Raw genomic sequence first — 16,492 nt, forward strand, 5'->3', positions numbered from 1 at the left:
GCCACAAAGGCTGAATGGGGGAGTGTTTTCATTTTCTGACAGGTTGAAGCAGCATCATTTAAAAGGATGGTGAGGGAGGATTTTGAGGTCAATATTGTATATCACCTTTTTTTGCTCTTCTCCATCCCTCTCCCAACTCTTGCACTTTTTTTACTATTTCCATCCTGCTCTCATTTATACGTTTTTCTACTTGTCTATCATCTACCCTGTCTCAAGCAGTGTCAGTTATTGTGGTGAACCTGGGGATAAATTAACAGGACACATGAATGAATTTATACCGCTCTAGCTTCACCTGTATATAATTGATTCTCATTAATACTTTTTATTTTATTCTCTTGATTATGTTGGTTAAAACAGGAAGTGACCGTCAAGTGAAAGAGAACACAAAACTCATTTTTTGTACTTTTCTTTAATTATATTTCATAAATATCGAACAAATGCCTTCAGTCTCAAATTACAGCTTCCAAGTTTTTCATCCACAAATGAATGAATATTGTTTCAGACGTTTCCAAACAAAATGAAATACAACTTCAAAACCAAACATCTAATGAGCTCAAGGTTATATGTACTAATGAGTTACATCTAAGGTAGGGATAAAGTATGGTTGAGGTGGATTGTCAGTGAAATGACCCTGATTGAGATGTTAGAGAGCATGCCAAGTGTTTATAGCTAACCCTGACTCAAGGGTTAACGATTGGTATTTGATGCTGCCTCTGCGACCACGCTCCTCTGACTCCAATCAATAGTCATGTTAATAAGCAGAAGCAATACTTGACACACAGCCTCCTCTCTGTGCTGGATGAATTGCTGTATTGATCCTTGCAGACTCATTTTAATTCCAGTATTTCTTACAAAAGAAGCAAAAATGCACATGGCATTGAACCTGGTGGAGTGTGGCTGATGAGGGAGGGAATTAAATTTGTTTTGTTGGTGTTCAGTGACAGCTAGTCCTCTTATCAAATGAAAGGGCCACATGAAAGTGTTGTGAAATTTCCACCGAAAGTCTTGACAATTGTAAAAAGCATTTCCTCTTTAAAATGCAATGATGCCTGTAGTCCTCCCCTCTCGCCTCTGACATACTAAAAGTGACGTTTTAACAAAGTAATGCACATGCTTAGGTCATTCTGTGACTCCCCAGCAGCACAAAGAACGCAACACGTAGCAGATATGTCGCAGAGAAACTGAGCCTGACTGAGTAATGGAGGCCAAGACAGGCTTGCTGCCTTTAATCAACTTGAGATGAGGCAGAGGGAAGCCTTCATCATGTTGTGCCTTGGGGGAGTAGGCAGGACATAAAGAAGGCCAGTTTGATCTTGATGAGCTTTTTAGGGTGCCAGGGCTTTTCTGAGATGAGTTTTCATGAGGCTTAGTCATCCCGAGAGGAATGACTTCAGGTGACACTAATTGCTCCTCCACCCAGCTAGCTGTCATAAAGAGAGAAAACTCTGTCTGCCAGAAAACTATGTTCTCTCCAACTCTCTCAGTGTCACGATGAGGCTTGGGAAGTAAATGCCAAACAAAGAGTAATTAGTAATGCATGAATTTAAATCTATGCAAAAATGCACACTGCAGCAAATAAACAGAGATGTCGAGGCCCAAGAGGCACCGCAGAGAGTGAGGCTGATTTAGGCAAGAGCCTCATCTCATGAATGTGTTCCAAATGCTGAGGGCCTTAGTGCTTGCTTTACTGTAATGTTCTGGAGGGAAAACAAGATCATATTTGAGAGGATGGTCACAACTAGGCTATGTGGTGGAGGCAATTGGTGATCTCAGGAGCGTAAATGTTACATCACAATGTGACATAAGTGACAATGAGCAAGTTAGTATTGTAGTCAGCCACTGGCTCTGGCACATTCTCATTAACATTCAGCTTTCGCTGATTGGTACAGTAAGGAACCATTGTTTTAGACTGCAGGGCAAACAGGAAATGGCCTTGGCTGTTTCATACAGAGATGAATGTTCAATTAAGATAATGTTTTCCATAGAACGAGGACTGGAAGGTTTCTTTTTTTTATATAAGAATTTATCAGGAGACAAACAAAAACTGGATGTGGTGTACCAAGTTGATTCAAATGTGAGTCTGAGATATGGGGTGATGAGGGAGGTATACTACCGGTGTGCTCCACTGCATCAGCCATAGTAATGATGGCACTGCAGCTGGTGAGTCCAATGGCTGTTGATTTATTGCCCCCAGCAGCAGGGTCATTTAATTTCCATGTATAGTGGGATCATTTTGATTACATACTGCTCATTTCTCCATCAGCAATGGCTCCTGTGAGCCAATGTAAATGTTCATTGCAGAGCACCGCCAGATGTTTTCAACAGTAAATTATCAGTGAGAGCCAGCCTCTGCGGACAGTTAACACGTACTGTGTGCTTACAGATGAATTAAGAAATGAATGACTACATGGTCATCTTTATTCACTCATTTCTTAATCCAATGTGTAAAAAGGCTAATTTGTTTGACAGATTGTTTGTTTCAAAGCACCAGGAGAAATATGTTTTTTGCCCTTATTTTAGACAGTAACTCCCTAATTGCATGATACAGATTCATTTTAGTTTATCTTTTGTGTGGACTGTCAGCCAGTGGTGACTCCATAGTAACAGATTAAAACCCATGGCAGTCCTCTTTCTGTTTGGATGCGATAAGTTGAATCTTTACCTCACTGCAGCACCCTGGAAGCTGTTCTAAGATTATGGTAAACACACTAAAATCAAGGTATTTACTCCTGCAAATATTGCTCTCCTTTGAAACCTACTAAAAATAATAATAGAAAATAAATGCTTGAGGGTTAATGATTGTTATTTGAAAGAACACCTAGAGGACATTCTTACATTTCTTGCATTGTTTAGAGCTTTTCTTTTATTAACCTGGGTAAAAACACTAAACAGACATTCTTACTTATCTCAACACAATTCTCAAAATGGAACCGCACAATGTTTAGATGGCATCCTCAGATAATGTTGTGGTTGGTGCAGAAGTGTGCTTGGTCAGCCAAATCCCCGGTCCCACAAATGTGTCTGCTGAGGCAGAGATTCCAGCTACAAGTCACAATATAAGCCTGCTCTCATTACTGTCTGAGAAACGTGTGTGTGTGTGTGTGTGTGTGTGTGTGTGTGTGTGTGTGTGTGTGTGTGTGTGTGTGTGTGTGTGTGTGTACACAGACATGCACCCACACATACACACATGTACAGTAGCCTACATGTATGTGTGTGTAGATAGACAGTAAGAGAAAGAATTCCCTCTGGGCATCTGGCTTCAGCACTGGTGAAGATAAGGTAGTGGGATGTCTCCTGACATGGCCAATGATTCATAATTGAGGCAGGACAGCTGTTGCTGGCTGCGCTGACAGGTCCCACGGTGGATGACCGATGATAGGGCCCTCTGGGACCAAGCTTTCTATCAGTCCAACTGCTCACTGTCCACTATCTGCTCACCTGTCCTTTGTGAGCCTCCTTGGTATATGTAAACCAAGTGGTCACAGACCCACAATCTGTTTGACCTCACTGGATAAGATATTATAAGTTGTTGCAATATCAGAGTGCCTACTAAATATTAGATGAACACACAATAAACACCTTCGCAATGTAATGTTGTGTTGTAATGTTAACTTAATAAACAATAAATAACACAATGTTTTTTTCTGCCATTTGCATTCAGATACATATCAGTATGAATATATGATAATAATAATAATCAAAGCCAAAACATTTTCAGTTCCACTACTGACAGAAATAGTGCACCTTTTTTTAAGTTAGGAAAACTTAATAGATACTTAATAAAATGTGATAAATCATAAACTTCATTTGTATAGCACTTTTCTTAATACAGTTACAACGTGCTCTTGATGAAAAAAGAACAAAGAAAGGACCGAAGTGTTCATTTTATTTAAATAAAATTGAATTATTCAAATAAAAATAAATAGGTACAGACAAAATAAAAGAAATTACGTAGTGAAACTTAACACTTGGCACTCAAACACAACCAGATGAAACATTAAATATTTTATGTCTTTCTTAAGATATATAAAAGTGAGTAAGTTAAAGATATAGCCTGTCTGATGGGTGTTCCAATGTCCGGGGACTTTATCTGCAAAGGGTCATCCTTGGTTACTAGCTGAGACCTATAGGATAAGAAGAAGATAATATAATAAGATTATAAGTAGAGCCCCATCCATCGACCTAAGGTGACACCAAAGCATAAGGAGTCAGCGAATCAGGGACATGCATATACTGTATGTGGACAAAAGCAGACAAAAGCAATTTATTACTTTGAAAATGAGCAGTACATTTTATTAGCAATTCCGAACCAAAATAAGTTGGCTAGTACAGGGGTAATATGTTCATATCTTTTGCTGCCAGTTATAATTCGAGCAGCAATGTTCTGCACCAATCTAATGGATGAAGCTCTGACAGATACCGTCAAGTGCATCACAGCAGTCCAGGCAACTTTATGTGAGCAGGAGACAACAAGGATTTTTTTGAGTTGAAAAAAAAAACATAATTGGACAAAATGGCTTGTAGAAATTGCAATTCAAATAAGTATTGGCCCAGGAAATTACATTTTATCCCAATTAAATTGTATTAAATGTTTGTAGGTCCAGCATTTGATATCATTAAGGCGGGCAAAAAGATTGATACTAAACTTGGATTGGGGATGGGAGAGGGTGAATTGAGCAAGGATAAGAGGCTTTCCACCAGTTCCATGGAGGGCTTTAGCAAGAAGGACATTTGATTTCTAGCCTGATTTTTTTGGAGAGACGCTTGACTGAAATATTTATGAACCCTGGTGGAGGAATATCAGCCATGTTTTATCGACTAACCATGCAGCTTTACATAATGGTGGAGGCAACAGAAACACATAACAGAATAATAATTTGAGAATTAAATTCAGAGAAGAAAGAAATAATACCCTGTGGTCTTTTTTTTAATCTGAATCTCCAATAAATTCAACCTTGCTTCACTGTAGGCTTACAAATGTGAGTACAATAACAAAGCACATACTTTTCATTGAAGTTCCTTGACAATGTCTAAAGTTTAAGCTACATTTTACAAAACTGCAACAAAAACAATCAATTACAATCAATTAATGTAATGTTAGAGTTGAGTCTCCTTGGTTTTCAAAATGTGTTACAATAAAGTCAAACATGGTTAGTACAATTGCAATCCACATTGTCTGCACTATCAACTCATTCCTTAAAAATATGAGTATGGATGTTAAATTGATAAGATGAATTACTGTGCTGTACTGTGGGGTGAATTAAGGAGTTATAACATGAGCAAGTAGCTGAATTAACCTGATTTGCAAAACATCCAAGCCCTCTATATTAACTCAGAGACAAAAAGGAAGAAGTGGGGAAAAAATAGAACTGTGCCTAAGGCTTTGTCATTGCCATTGCCCTTGAGAAATAGGGATTCTAAAATCACGTGGCATTCCTTTATTACTCACTGTGACACTGTAATTTAAGCCACAATGTCAAGATGCACAGTTTTTGTATTAAAACATACAAGGGTGATTTTGTAAAATACACACAAATTGTAAGAATATCACTGCTTGCTTGTTATTTTGATCTGTTGTTTGCTCTCTGTGTTTTCAGTTAGTCTGTGAGTGATCTTGTATTTAATTCCGGTTGTGATAAAAAACCAAATCAATCAGAGTGGCTGACCTCATGGATCATTCAGGAAGAAGTCACCTCTAAGCTCAGTCTCAGAGTGTCCATTAGACTCTCTGCACTCGTTGTCAGCTCTCCTTTGACTGAGTGACAGTTAGTCAACCTGGCCCAATTCATGTTGCTGCCGCCATTGTGCAATGTGCTCACCCTGCCCACTGTCTCAGCTTTTCCAGGCTGCTGCACTAACACTCCTGCACACATACAACCTCCGGGACATTGGCCTTTTTCTGCCTCATGGCATACCTGAGACCTGAGCCCATTACCTATGACAGCCTTAGCTTTCAGAACATGTTATGAATCTCACTAAGAGCTTGAAATAGATGTGGTTGAATAGGCTTTGAAGTTGCACTTTCAAAGAAACTGTTCTCCCCCAAAAAAAACACTCCCAAGTCGTTTGTTCAAGCAGCAATTATGACTAATTTTTACGTTCATAGTGGCGGTGCTCTCTAATGGCCACAACTATTACAGGACTTTCAAACAAATGCAGGACTTTCACCTAGGTGCTGGAGTTTGTCATGTTTGAAAGTAAAAGTAAACAGCGATTTTTTTTTAAACTTTCTGAAACAAACGGAACTACATCACATTCTGCGTCACGTGCAAAACCAGAAGTTACGTTTTTTAACCCAAACCACGATATTCTTTCCAATCAAGTAGTTTTGGTGCGTAAAAATAACCAAGTATTTTTTTGTGCCTAAACCTAACCTAACTGCGACCGTTTCTCAATGCTAACGTATAAAACTGTGACTGTTACATTCTCTGGTTTAGAGATGAGGAAGAAAAACGCTCCTGTGGGTCATGTTTATGGAATGCTCCTGTGGGTCGTATTAGAGGGTAGCGATAAACAACCTATATAACCTATACCTATACTAGTTGCATTCAAGACATGCGGTGGGTCCATTTGGATCTGGTTGCAAGAAGGTTTGAAATAATCAGAGTCATTGAGCTCTAAGCAGTGATTCTTTTGTATATATATTTGTATCGCCTCTTTTTTATTAGTACATGCCAATGCACAAAACATTTAGCTATTTATTTAGCAAATATTGAATCTATCTGGCTAATCTTGAATTTTAGTTATTTAACTGCCTTTTTTTAAGGTTTAGTTATCATTAGCATGTTACTCTGAATTATTGAAGGCCTCATTTGTATTGCACTAAAGAGTACAATAACAAACCCCTAAACAAACTACCCAAATAACTTGATAAAGAATTTCATATGATTTGTACTCGATAAAAAATAAATCCTGGATTACCTCTTATAAAAGTCTGTCAACGTTATTTAAGACTGCCATGCAAACACAAGAGAAAACGTGTTGCCTTCCCCATGCACATGGGAAGTAGGTGAAGTCAGAAATCCCTATTATGCAAAAAAAAGTGAAGGTGAAAGCTTTTTATTTTTATCATACAGAATAATAATCATGACCTGCTGTTGGATTAACATTCCTCTTTTATTAGTTATATGGGGAATGAATCAGATGTTGCTCCAAAATGTGTCAGTGCTCCATTATTCAGACAGTTTAACTATATGCAATCCTCTCGAGGTTCCTTCATCAGATTTAGCTGCAGATGCTGTTCAAACCTGTTGAAGACATAAAGCACTGCTGTCAAAGTGGCTTCAAGGCACTAGGCAAACACAGAAAGAGGATGAGTCAATCATGCAACAAACCATAAGTGGAATGACCCAGACACATTCTACAATTACTCAAGAACATGTCTACAATCTGGGAGAGGGTTAACAAAGAAATTACTTAACCAAACATATCCCTGTGCAACTGTGTTGTACTGAGCAAAGTAACACAGCAGGTGACCCATTTTTCAGAGCAACATCATTAGACCAAACCTGGCTTAAAATGGAAACACAACAGTGGGGGGTGCTGAATTAAGATCCCATCTGGTGTGAATTCAGACCTCATAAGTCAACAGTTAGTCACCATGTTTGTGTGTAATGTGATTTATTTTAATGTTCATTTAAAAGTCTATACATTTCGTCTACTGGTCTTTAAAAAAGTGGATAGAAATGTGCTTCTAACAGTGCCAAAAATACAACACACTGTTACCTTTGTGCAATATGTTACTCCAAAGACTCTTTGCAAAGGGTATGCCAGTCAGTGAACTATTTGCTTGCATGACATCATACGGTATGGGATGCACAGAAGTGCAGCAATAAAATGTGCAATCTCTTTTTTGTAGGTGTTAAATGTGAGTGTGTTGGAGGGAGAGCAGGTGACAGTGGAGGACACAGGTGGCCGAGAGCCCTTCATCCTTGCCAATGAGTCAGTCTTGATGAGGGGCCTCGTACTACGCAGCTGGAGCAACCAGATTTCCATCCGATTTCGTAGTGACCAGCAGCACAACTCCGGATTCCTCCTGCTGCATTACCAAGGTGAGCCAGTACCATGTCAGATATCTTGTCACGTTGTTTAAACTGTGCATCAGTCAACATTGCTCAGATTAGCCCTGCTCACAATGGAATAAGTAATTGTATTATTATACAGTATATATATATATATATATATATATATATATATATATATATATATATACACATACATATTATGAGACTTCTGGGTCACTCCTTATCATGTTAAAGTTATCACCCAATTGTAATTGCAGGAATGTATCCATAAGCTCACTTTACATAAAAAAAGTAGTATTGTCACAAAGTAGACACTTCAGGTCCTTAACATGCCCAGTTTTGATACATACACAGCAAAGTTTTGTTTTTTAAATTGTCTCTATATGTTTTTTTGTTTTTAAATAGGCAGCAGCAAATATACACATTTTCTTTTAGTCGAAAAATTAAAAGGAGGGCAAGCTTTAAAATCTTTTCTTTGGGATAAAAAGGTGACGAAACAAAAAGACTGGCCAGACTCAGTCTTTACTCAGTAGGGGGAGAGAGCGCTCCTCATTGTCCGACAGCCTGCCTTTCCTGCGGAGTCAGGCTGCGTCCAAGCAGCCCTCCTGTGTGTCATACTACACGTCAAAAGCGCGTCTCTCCGCTGTCCTCCACAGCCATCTACCCTGTCCCACAACTCAGTGCGTCTGAATGCCCCAATCTCCAATTCCCTGCTCTCACCCCAGCAGAGCGCTTATCAGGCCTGTCCAATCACACGTATAGTATCTCCCTTGATTAGGTGAGATTAGGTGTGTCCGAACAGTGTCTTTATTGCCTGTGCCAGGCAAGCAGAAAAAAACAACCCAAAGGAAACACCACACTCTAAAGAATATTTACAGTGAAAAAATGCAAAACACTAGCTTTCTGGCTACACTTTGCGACAGTAACATTGTCTATGTTCATATAAAATGCTCTGTTACATGACATATGACCCACAATGTGTACAGGCAACTTCCCATGCTTATCAGTCAGAAGTATGTGCTAGGAGGGAAGATAGCTTGCAATTGGAATTAACATAGTTTTGTGAGCACTGAATTCCTTTGGCCTCTGCAGAGATTAAACTATACAGAATTAATTATTAAATGTGGTCAAATAACTACAAGAGAAGAGTGTGTTTCAGCAGCAAAATCTGTCAGCAGTGTTACTGTATGTCTTCGGTGAACATGATGGTCCATAAATTCCTCCCTCTCTCTCGTGCTTGTTTTGCGTGTGACGTATATCTTCCATGTCTGCACCAATGTCTATTTATCTTAGCAATCACACAAAGTGGCCAGCAATTACATGCCCCATCGATTTGAGTTGATGGCGGAAGACAGTGACCAAAACATTCATCCCACCACATTACTGTGGCACTTTTACCAGATCGAAAATGAAAGCGACCATCAAGACAGCGCCGCTGACATGAGATAAATCAGCCTGTCGCTGTTGGATGTGTGAATATTTCTGTGTGGTCAGACTGAATGATGACTGCAAGGGGTCAGTGCAGATCTCACAGGGTGATGCGTACAGTAGATGGGGACAGATGGTGACAAATAGTTGAAATATATTACACTGATAGTAGGTGCACTTTTCTCCTTCACTTCTCCTTTTTGCATTTCAGAAGATCTTATTCAGCATTATTTTATGTTCAATATTTCCCAGGTTTGTTGTAAAATATCGAGACACCCTGTACATATATATCCATCCCCACGCTATATCTATCCATCCATTCTACATTCACTGTTAAATAAACCCAACGATCAAACTGCACTATGCACCTGATGCTGAGAGCGGTCTGCAGGAAGACTCTGTGACAGGTTGCTGATGCCTGTCGTATTTTTATTAATTGAAACTGCTGGCTGCTGCTTATTTTGTGACATGTGCTGCATTTGCTCACAGCGCTTTATAAGACATATGAATAATCAAGTGGTTTCTTATGTTCCATGCAAACCTCATATCCTAAATAGGATCGAAACCAAGATGAGACTCATAACCAGGATGTTGTGCATGTATGTAGGCAGGTGCGGTGCGCCATCCCCATTAGTACTTTTTAGTACCCATTAGTACTTAATGATAAAAGCTGTAACGATGTATACCCTGAAATTAAAGTAGCCAGGATATCCACAAGTGAAAATCAGACACTGCTAATATTTGCACCTCAGTACTCAAAGGACAGAGACTGTCATTTGTTGTCGTTGTGGAGTTTAAGACACTTCTTTACAGACAATCAGAAACCAGGATGATGATGGAGTCACACATAACCAGCTTTCTTATGTTCTACGTATATCATATCCCAAATGTGATTAGAACCAGGATAAGACTTGTAGCATGAACAGTAGTGTGCATATAGACCTACCCATTTACAATTGGCAATGTGTTGGTGACAGCACAGACCAGAAGAGCGAAGCAGAAAAAAAGAGAAATCAAATTTGAATATCATCATTAAATGATTTGACTATGAAAGAATCAATCTTCTCAGTGGGTGTCTGGCCTAGGGCATCAAAATGGCTGGACATGGCACTGGGTTGCTCAGTGTCTAGTCTCGCTTTGCCAGACCCATCTCCAAAGCGCGCTGAAGGAGGGTCTGGCTACTCCACAGCATTCAGGGATGGGAGGAAAACGTGCATCGTGAAAATACATGCATCCTGCAACACCGGAACAATCCCGGAAGTGGAACGTCAAGGATATAAACTACTCATTGTCTAACCTCATTTCATTACTTTGTTTAATCATTTATTTGATACAAGAAGGGCTTCATCTCCAACATTAACGCAACTTAACACTGCACCTCTAAATCATTTTATAGATAGATCCTGTTGTGTCTGATGCTACTGTAGCTATTCCTCAGCAATTGATATAAATAATATATATAATAATAATAATAATAATAATAATAATAATAATAATAATAATAATAATAATAATAATAATAATAACAATAATAATAATAATAATACATTTTATTTATGGACGCCTTTCATAGCACTCAAGGACACCTTACAGTTAAAAAAGCAAAAATACAGTTAAAAAGGCAAATATAATTAAATTAAAACAAACGCATTTAAAAGATTGAGATAGAAAATGTAAATAAAGCAATCTATCCATTATTTTGATGGAGAGTGGAGTCATGTGGGGTAGGTCTTTCGGAAAAAGTGGGTTTTGAGGGAGGTTTTAAAGGTGGGTAGAGACTCTATGGTACGGATGGCTAGCGGGAGGGAGTTCCAAAGGCGAGAAACAGAATGGCTGAAGGCTCTAAACCCCATTGTGGACAGGCGGGCAGAAGGAGTGAAAAGCAGTGAGGAAGAGGAGCGTCGGAGTGTTCGGGATGGAGTGTAGGGCTGAAGGAGTTCAGAGATGTATGGAGGAGCGAGATTATGGAGGGCTTTGAAGGTGAGAAGAAGAATCTTAAAGTCAATACGGTATTGGACAGGGAGCCAGTGCAGTTGTTTAAGGAGTGGAGTAACGTGTTCAGTTGTTGGGGTTCTGGTGATAATACGGGCAGCTGAGTTTTGAATCAAAGTTACATTAATGAGAAACAAAAATGCCACGAGCAGATTTCTAGAAGACTAAACATATTGGAGACAGAAGATATTTCAATTTGTGTTCCTCTCCTTGGTAAGCAGAGTATCACCTTGTCCTTTATAATAGGCTGTGAGAAATGTGATTGGACAAGCGTGGAGAAGGAGACAGAGCTGTGGAGGGATGGATCTCGGCTCAGGGTAATTAATATTTGCCACAGCGTTGACTCTGCCTGCGATGGCAGACTGATGGATGCCTCCATAAGATCAGCTGTGAGCCTGACGCTTGGAACACGATTATAGCTGTGTTTTACTGTTTATATGTATAGAAGTAGAAGTATGGGGCAGGAGAGGAGATAACCACTTTCCATGTAAATCCTTATCCTTTTCCACAATACACACACACACACACACACACACACACACACACACACACACACACACACACACAATAATATCCAGAGACAGCTACTGCAGCGGCAGTAAATGAAGAAAACATAATGCATGCAACTAACAAAGAACCATACATAAAACACAAATTACATGTAATGCATCCTGAGTGTCAGCACGCATTAAATGTGAAATAACTCATTTATCTGTTTAGGATATAGGTTTTCTTTAAATTCTTGCTGCATAATTCCAATTTGCAAGTTATTTGGCTCCATGAATCTGAAACCCTAATACAAATTGTATTTATTCACTATCTTTTTTTGTCATTGCAATAGTTGAATCCATAGTGTGGTCTGCGTATGAAATCAATATGAACATTTTGGGATATTTATATTCATATTTGCTATAATGACAAAATTATCAGTACTGACACAAATATCCTTGGTATTATGCATATAACTTGTACGCACTTACTACTTTTGTAATAAGAACAGGCAGCAATTTTAACCACTAAAACTTCTGTGTCATACAGTGCATGCATGCATGTTGAGAGGATACTTCAACCTAAAGTGTTAGCACCCAAATGAGCAAACGAAATACAGGACAGGGAAATGAAATCCTTCTTCCAAAACCATAACGATGGGGTAATTACAGTGCTGGCATGCTAAGTTATTTGTTATTTGTTATTTGCTAGTTATTCAACTAGTAAAATATATTCAGACTTTTTTTAACAGATGGGTCATGGAATGCTGTTATTTATTTAAAAAATTAAAATCATTTATATGCATGAGCATTGTGGGTATAATTAAATGTTACACTGCACATGCAAATGTGGAGGACCCATAGGCCAATTTAACTCCCAATTAGCAAGTTACTTCTTTATAAATTTAATTAAATTCATGATGGAATTTAACCACAACTTCTCTGTTATTTAGTTGATAACATCATTGCCATCATATGTAACCTTTTAACATAATAAGTGAGCTTGAATTGTCATTTCAGGATATTGTGAAGTAGTAATCATTTGAAAGAAAATCACAATCAATGGCATTGTCAATGGCGGTGAGGCTTTACAGGAAATATTGATTGGCTGTGAGTAATGTGCTGGGTTGACAAGTAAGGTGGCAATGACCACTGGCAATGATCCACCAATTTGCCACAACTTCTCAGTAGCATTGATGAGATGCCACCTCTAGTACAAAGTTATTTCTCTTTAATAGCCTTTATTGAGTAAATGACCATTAAAATCGAGTTTTTAACCCAACCACATAAATATCAATAGGGCATATCATGGCAGAACTATGCTCTGGCTTTCTACAACTGAATCACTTTCCCAGAGACAACACTATTGATCTTTCTGTAAAAAGGTAATGCTTTGGTGCACAGCCAGGACATGAAGCGTGGATACAGTGAGAATCACACTCTCCCACAAGTCAACTGATAACTGCAGACCTATCACCAACAAAACCACAACTGACTAGAGATGACTTCTCATCAGCACAGGATTTTCTCTCCACGGAAACACATTTTACTCTCAAAATGTTGATGTAACACATTGCGGATAATATTCTCCAAATGCCCTGTCATTAAATAAACTAATAACAATCGACACTACATTCATTATTTGTGTTCTGTTTTCTGTCACCCACTTTCATTATCTGCTGCCCTCACCTTGCCAAGTTTGATCTCATTCCAGCTCTCTACCTGAAGGGATTTGGGCAACACGTGAAATACAACAGTGCAGCAGTTTATTAGGCCTAAATTGAAATGCATTTTATTTGTTTGTCGAAATACAGCGGATACCTTAGGTTTACTGGCTTCCTCACCTCATCTATTGTGCACTGGTCAACAATATTCTATTGTCCCTTATTGGTTGAAGAGCAGCATTCTCCGTTTGGCAAATGAAAATGTGCACACAGCAGGATAAGGCCCATTAAAGGGAGGAGTGTGTTAGTGAATGCACCAAGTGTTTACTTTTTTTACAAAGATTTCGGAAAGTTCAGCTTTTGAGTTACGGCTAAAGAATCCGTAACTAATTATTGGATCCAAAATACAGTTTTAGAGTTAGTTTAGTTTGATGACACAAAATATTTGAATTTCAGATAGATGGGAAAGGGGAGGAAACAATAGAAACAAAAATACTTCAAAAAACAGGACAAATCCATTGCTATTGCACAGATAAGAGAGAGAGAGAGAGAGAGAGAGAGAGAGAGAGAGAGAGAGAGAGAGAGAGAGAGAGAGAGAGAGAGAGAGAGAGAGAGAGAGAGAGAGAGAAAGAAAGCATTGCGGGATGTGTTTCTCTTGAACTTTTGAGAAAAATAAAGGGAAAAAAGCATTTAGCCCATGTTCAGATGCCTGATGATTATGTATTGGTTATGACACGCTACACATAAAAAGCAATGTTCTAACTTCAAGCTGTGCAATTTGAATCCCAAAAGCTTGTATCCATTTTTCCCCTCATTCTTATTATTTTATGGAAGCCTATTTTAGAACAGTATTAAACAAAGTACCAATATAAGTCAGCTATAATAGATGTTTGTGAGACATTATAGCATGTATGTCAGTAATGTCTCCTTATTTTGACCTTTGATGTCCTCCTTTATCTAAACTGCATAATTTTGGTATGAGTGTTACCAATGTGACTATTTCCTCTCCTATACAAGGAAACCACTAAAGACACATCCGTTTCCTGTGGTCCTACAGTACCATCAGCTAATCTTCCTGGCTGTCTGCACCATGGCGCTATAATTTCTAATGGCAAAACAATCAGAGTTTATGGCCAAGCACCACATCTACTGGAATGGGGACCGCACGTAATTTAATACTTCAGGAATTGGCTCCACAATTTGTGCCTCCGGCTCTCCCGCTGCATGCTCAATAGGGATGTAAATGCTGCTATGATAATAGCAATAACTAGGTTCATTGGAGCTAGTGATAAACTATGAATTGAATGGATGACCCAGGGGCAGTGTACCTCGTCCTTGTGGCTCAGAGTAGTAAAACACAGTAGATGGGGGCAGTTTCACAAGCCTTTATGGCCATTATGCATTTAGAGCTGTTTTCCCTAGAGTCCAAGTTCAAAGGATTGATAGAATAAAAACTTTGAATATCCAATTGCACTTCAAGGTAATGCTAGAAACATTACAAAAGTGTCGTTTTTCATCTAGAAATGACTGGCTTGAGTGAAAGGACTTCAAATCTCACCTGTTGCTGTTTAACCTTCACTTGCTCTGCATCTGTGCACACAAAGACCTCAGAACCAAACACAAATATTAAAGTATCCATGTGCATTTCTATCAATGTGGCCTCTACTCAAGCTCTGAATGTATGATGTTGTGTAGCCATTTTATCATGGAACCTGTGTCAAAATCTTTCAACCGTTGGTGTTTACTTCATCAGGACAATTTAGATTGGGTCAGGTATGTTTTAGTAAACATTAACTTCCAATAATACAGTTATAGGATGTTGCCATGTTTGCCTCTTTGATTCATGTCAATAGAAGTTCATATTACAGTTATGTGATGTTCAATTTAATACAAATCAAGCAAAGAAGCTAAATGTAAGAACAAGTAGAAACAGGTAACACTTAGGGACATTTCTACAGACAGGCTCACAACAAACAACCCATCAACTATGCAGCTGGAAATAGCTTTAGTCCACCTCTTAATTTTGTAAACGCCAAATAACTTTAATCATATTAACATAAGTAAATTAAGGAGTTTACACTACATAGTCCCATGCCTGATTATTATCATAATTGCTTTTAAGAGAGCAAGTACAATTTCAGCGCAGACAGGTCTTTTCAGTATGCCCCTTGTTGTTTTCTCTTTCTATTAGCTCTTATTTAGGCTTTGCATACCCCATTAAGCTGAAACTGAAAGTTTGAGTAAAGTTGCAGCTTTTAAAAAGGTTTCTGTAATTTTTCCGGTGCACAATCACACTGATTGTAACACAAGCCATAGTGGTTCCAATTATGTTGCCTGTTTTGCATTTTGCAGAAGTTTAAAAGTTTTAGTCTGGTCATTAATGTGCCTACACTAATGAGGTAGAACAGTGCGGCTGTTAGATAGGAAGAGAAGGCTGTTTAATAGCATCCATTACAGACTTGGTTAACTCACTCCATTATCCATGTGAACTCCATCCCATCCTACACCATTTATTCAAAAACAGGGACAGAACAACAATGCAAAGCTAGTCCAGGAACATTGATCTTTCCCTGCTGGAATCACGACTCTTTGACAACCACAACAGAGGCAATTCCTCTTCCAGCTATCACATTACAGGCCTGTGATGTTCAACTGATCAGCAACGTTTCCATTTGTCAAAGTATTTGCAGTGGCTCTACACCGCACCACACAATGATGTTAATTACTGTAGTGCTGCAAACATGTCTCCGTACATTTGCATCCCTCATGAACTGGTAAACTGCAATTAAGTAAGAGCTGGGGGTGTTAATAAACAAAGTTGAAGGTTGGTTATAAAGCGTGCGTGCGTGCGTGCGTGTGCGTGTGTGTGTGTGTGTGTGTGTGTGTGTGAGAGAGA

At 38.7% G+C, this 16,492-nt stretch overlaps 1 protein-coding gene across 1 annotated transcript in view; it reads left to right on the forward strand.

Moving 5' to 3' along the window:
• The window catches only part of LOC144527675 (seizure protein 6 homolog), an 88,333-nt gene that overhangs the window by 53,076 nt on the left and 18,765 nt on the right, over positions 1–16,492 (forward strand). Inside the window, exon 4 of the mRNA XM_078265883.1 lies at positions 7,859–8,051. Within this exon, the coding sequence (XP_078122009.1) occupies positions 7,859–8,051 (193 nt within the window). The remainder of the gene's footprint in view (positions 1–7,858; positions 8,052–16,492) is intronic.

The sequence above is a fragment of the Sander vitreus genome, chromosome 13, assembly GCF_031162955.1.
Source record: "Sander vitreus isolate 19-12246 chromosome 13, sanVit1, whole genome shotgun sequence".
NCBI lineage: Eukaryota > Metazoa > Chordata > Actinopteri > Perciformes > Percidae > Sander > Sander vitreus.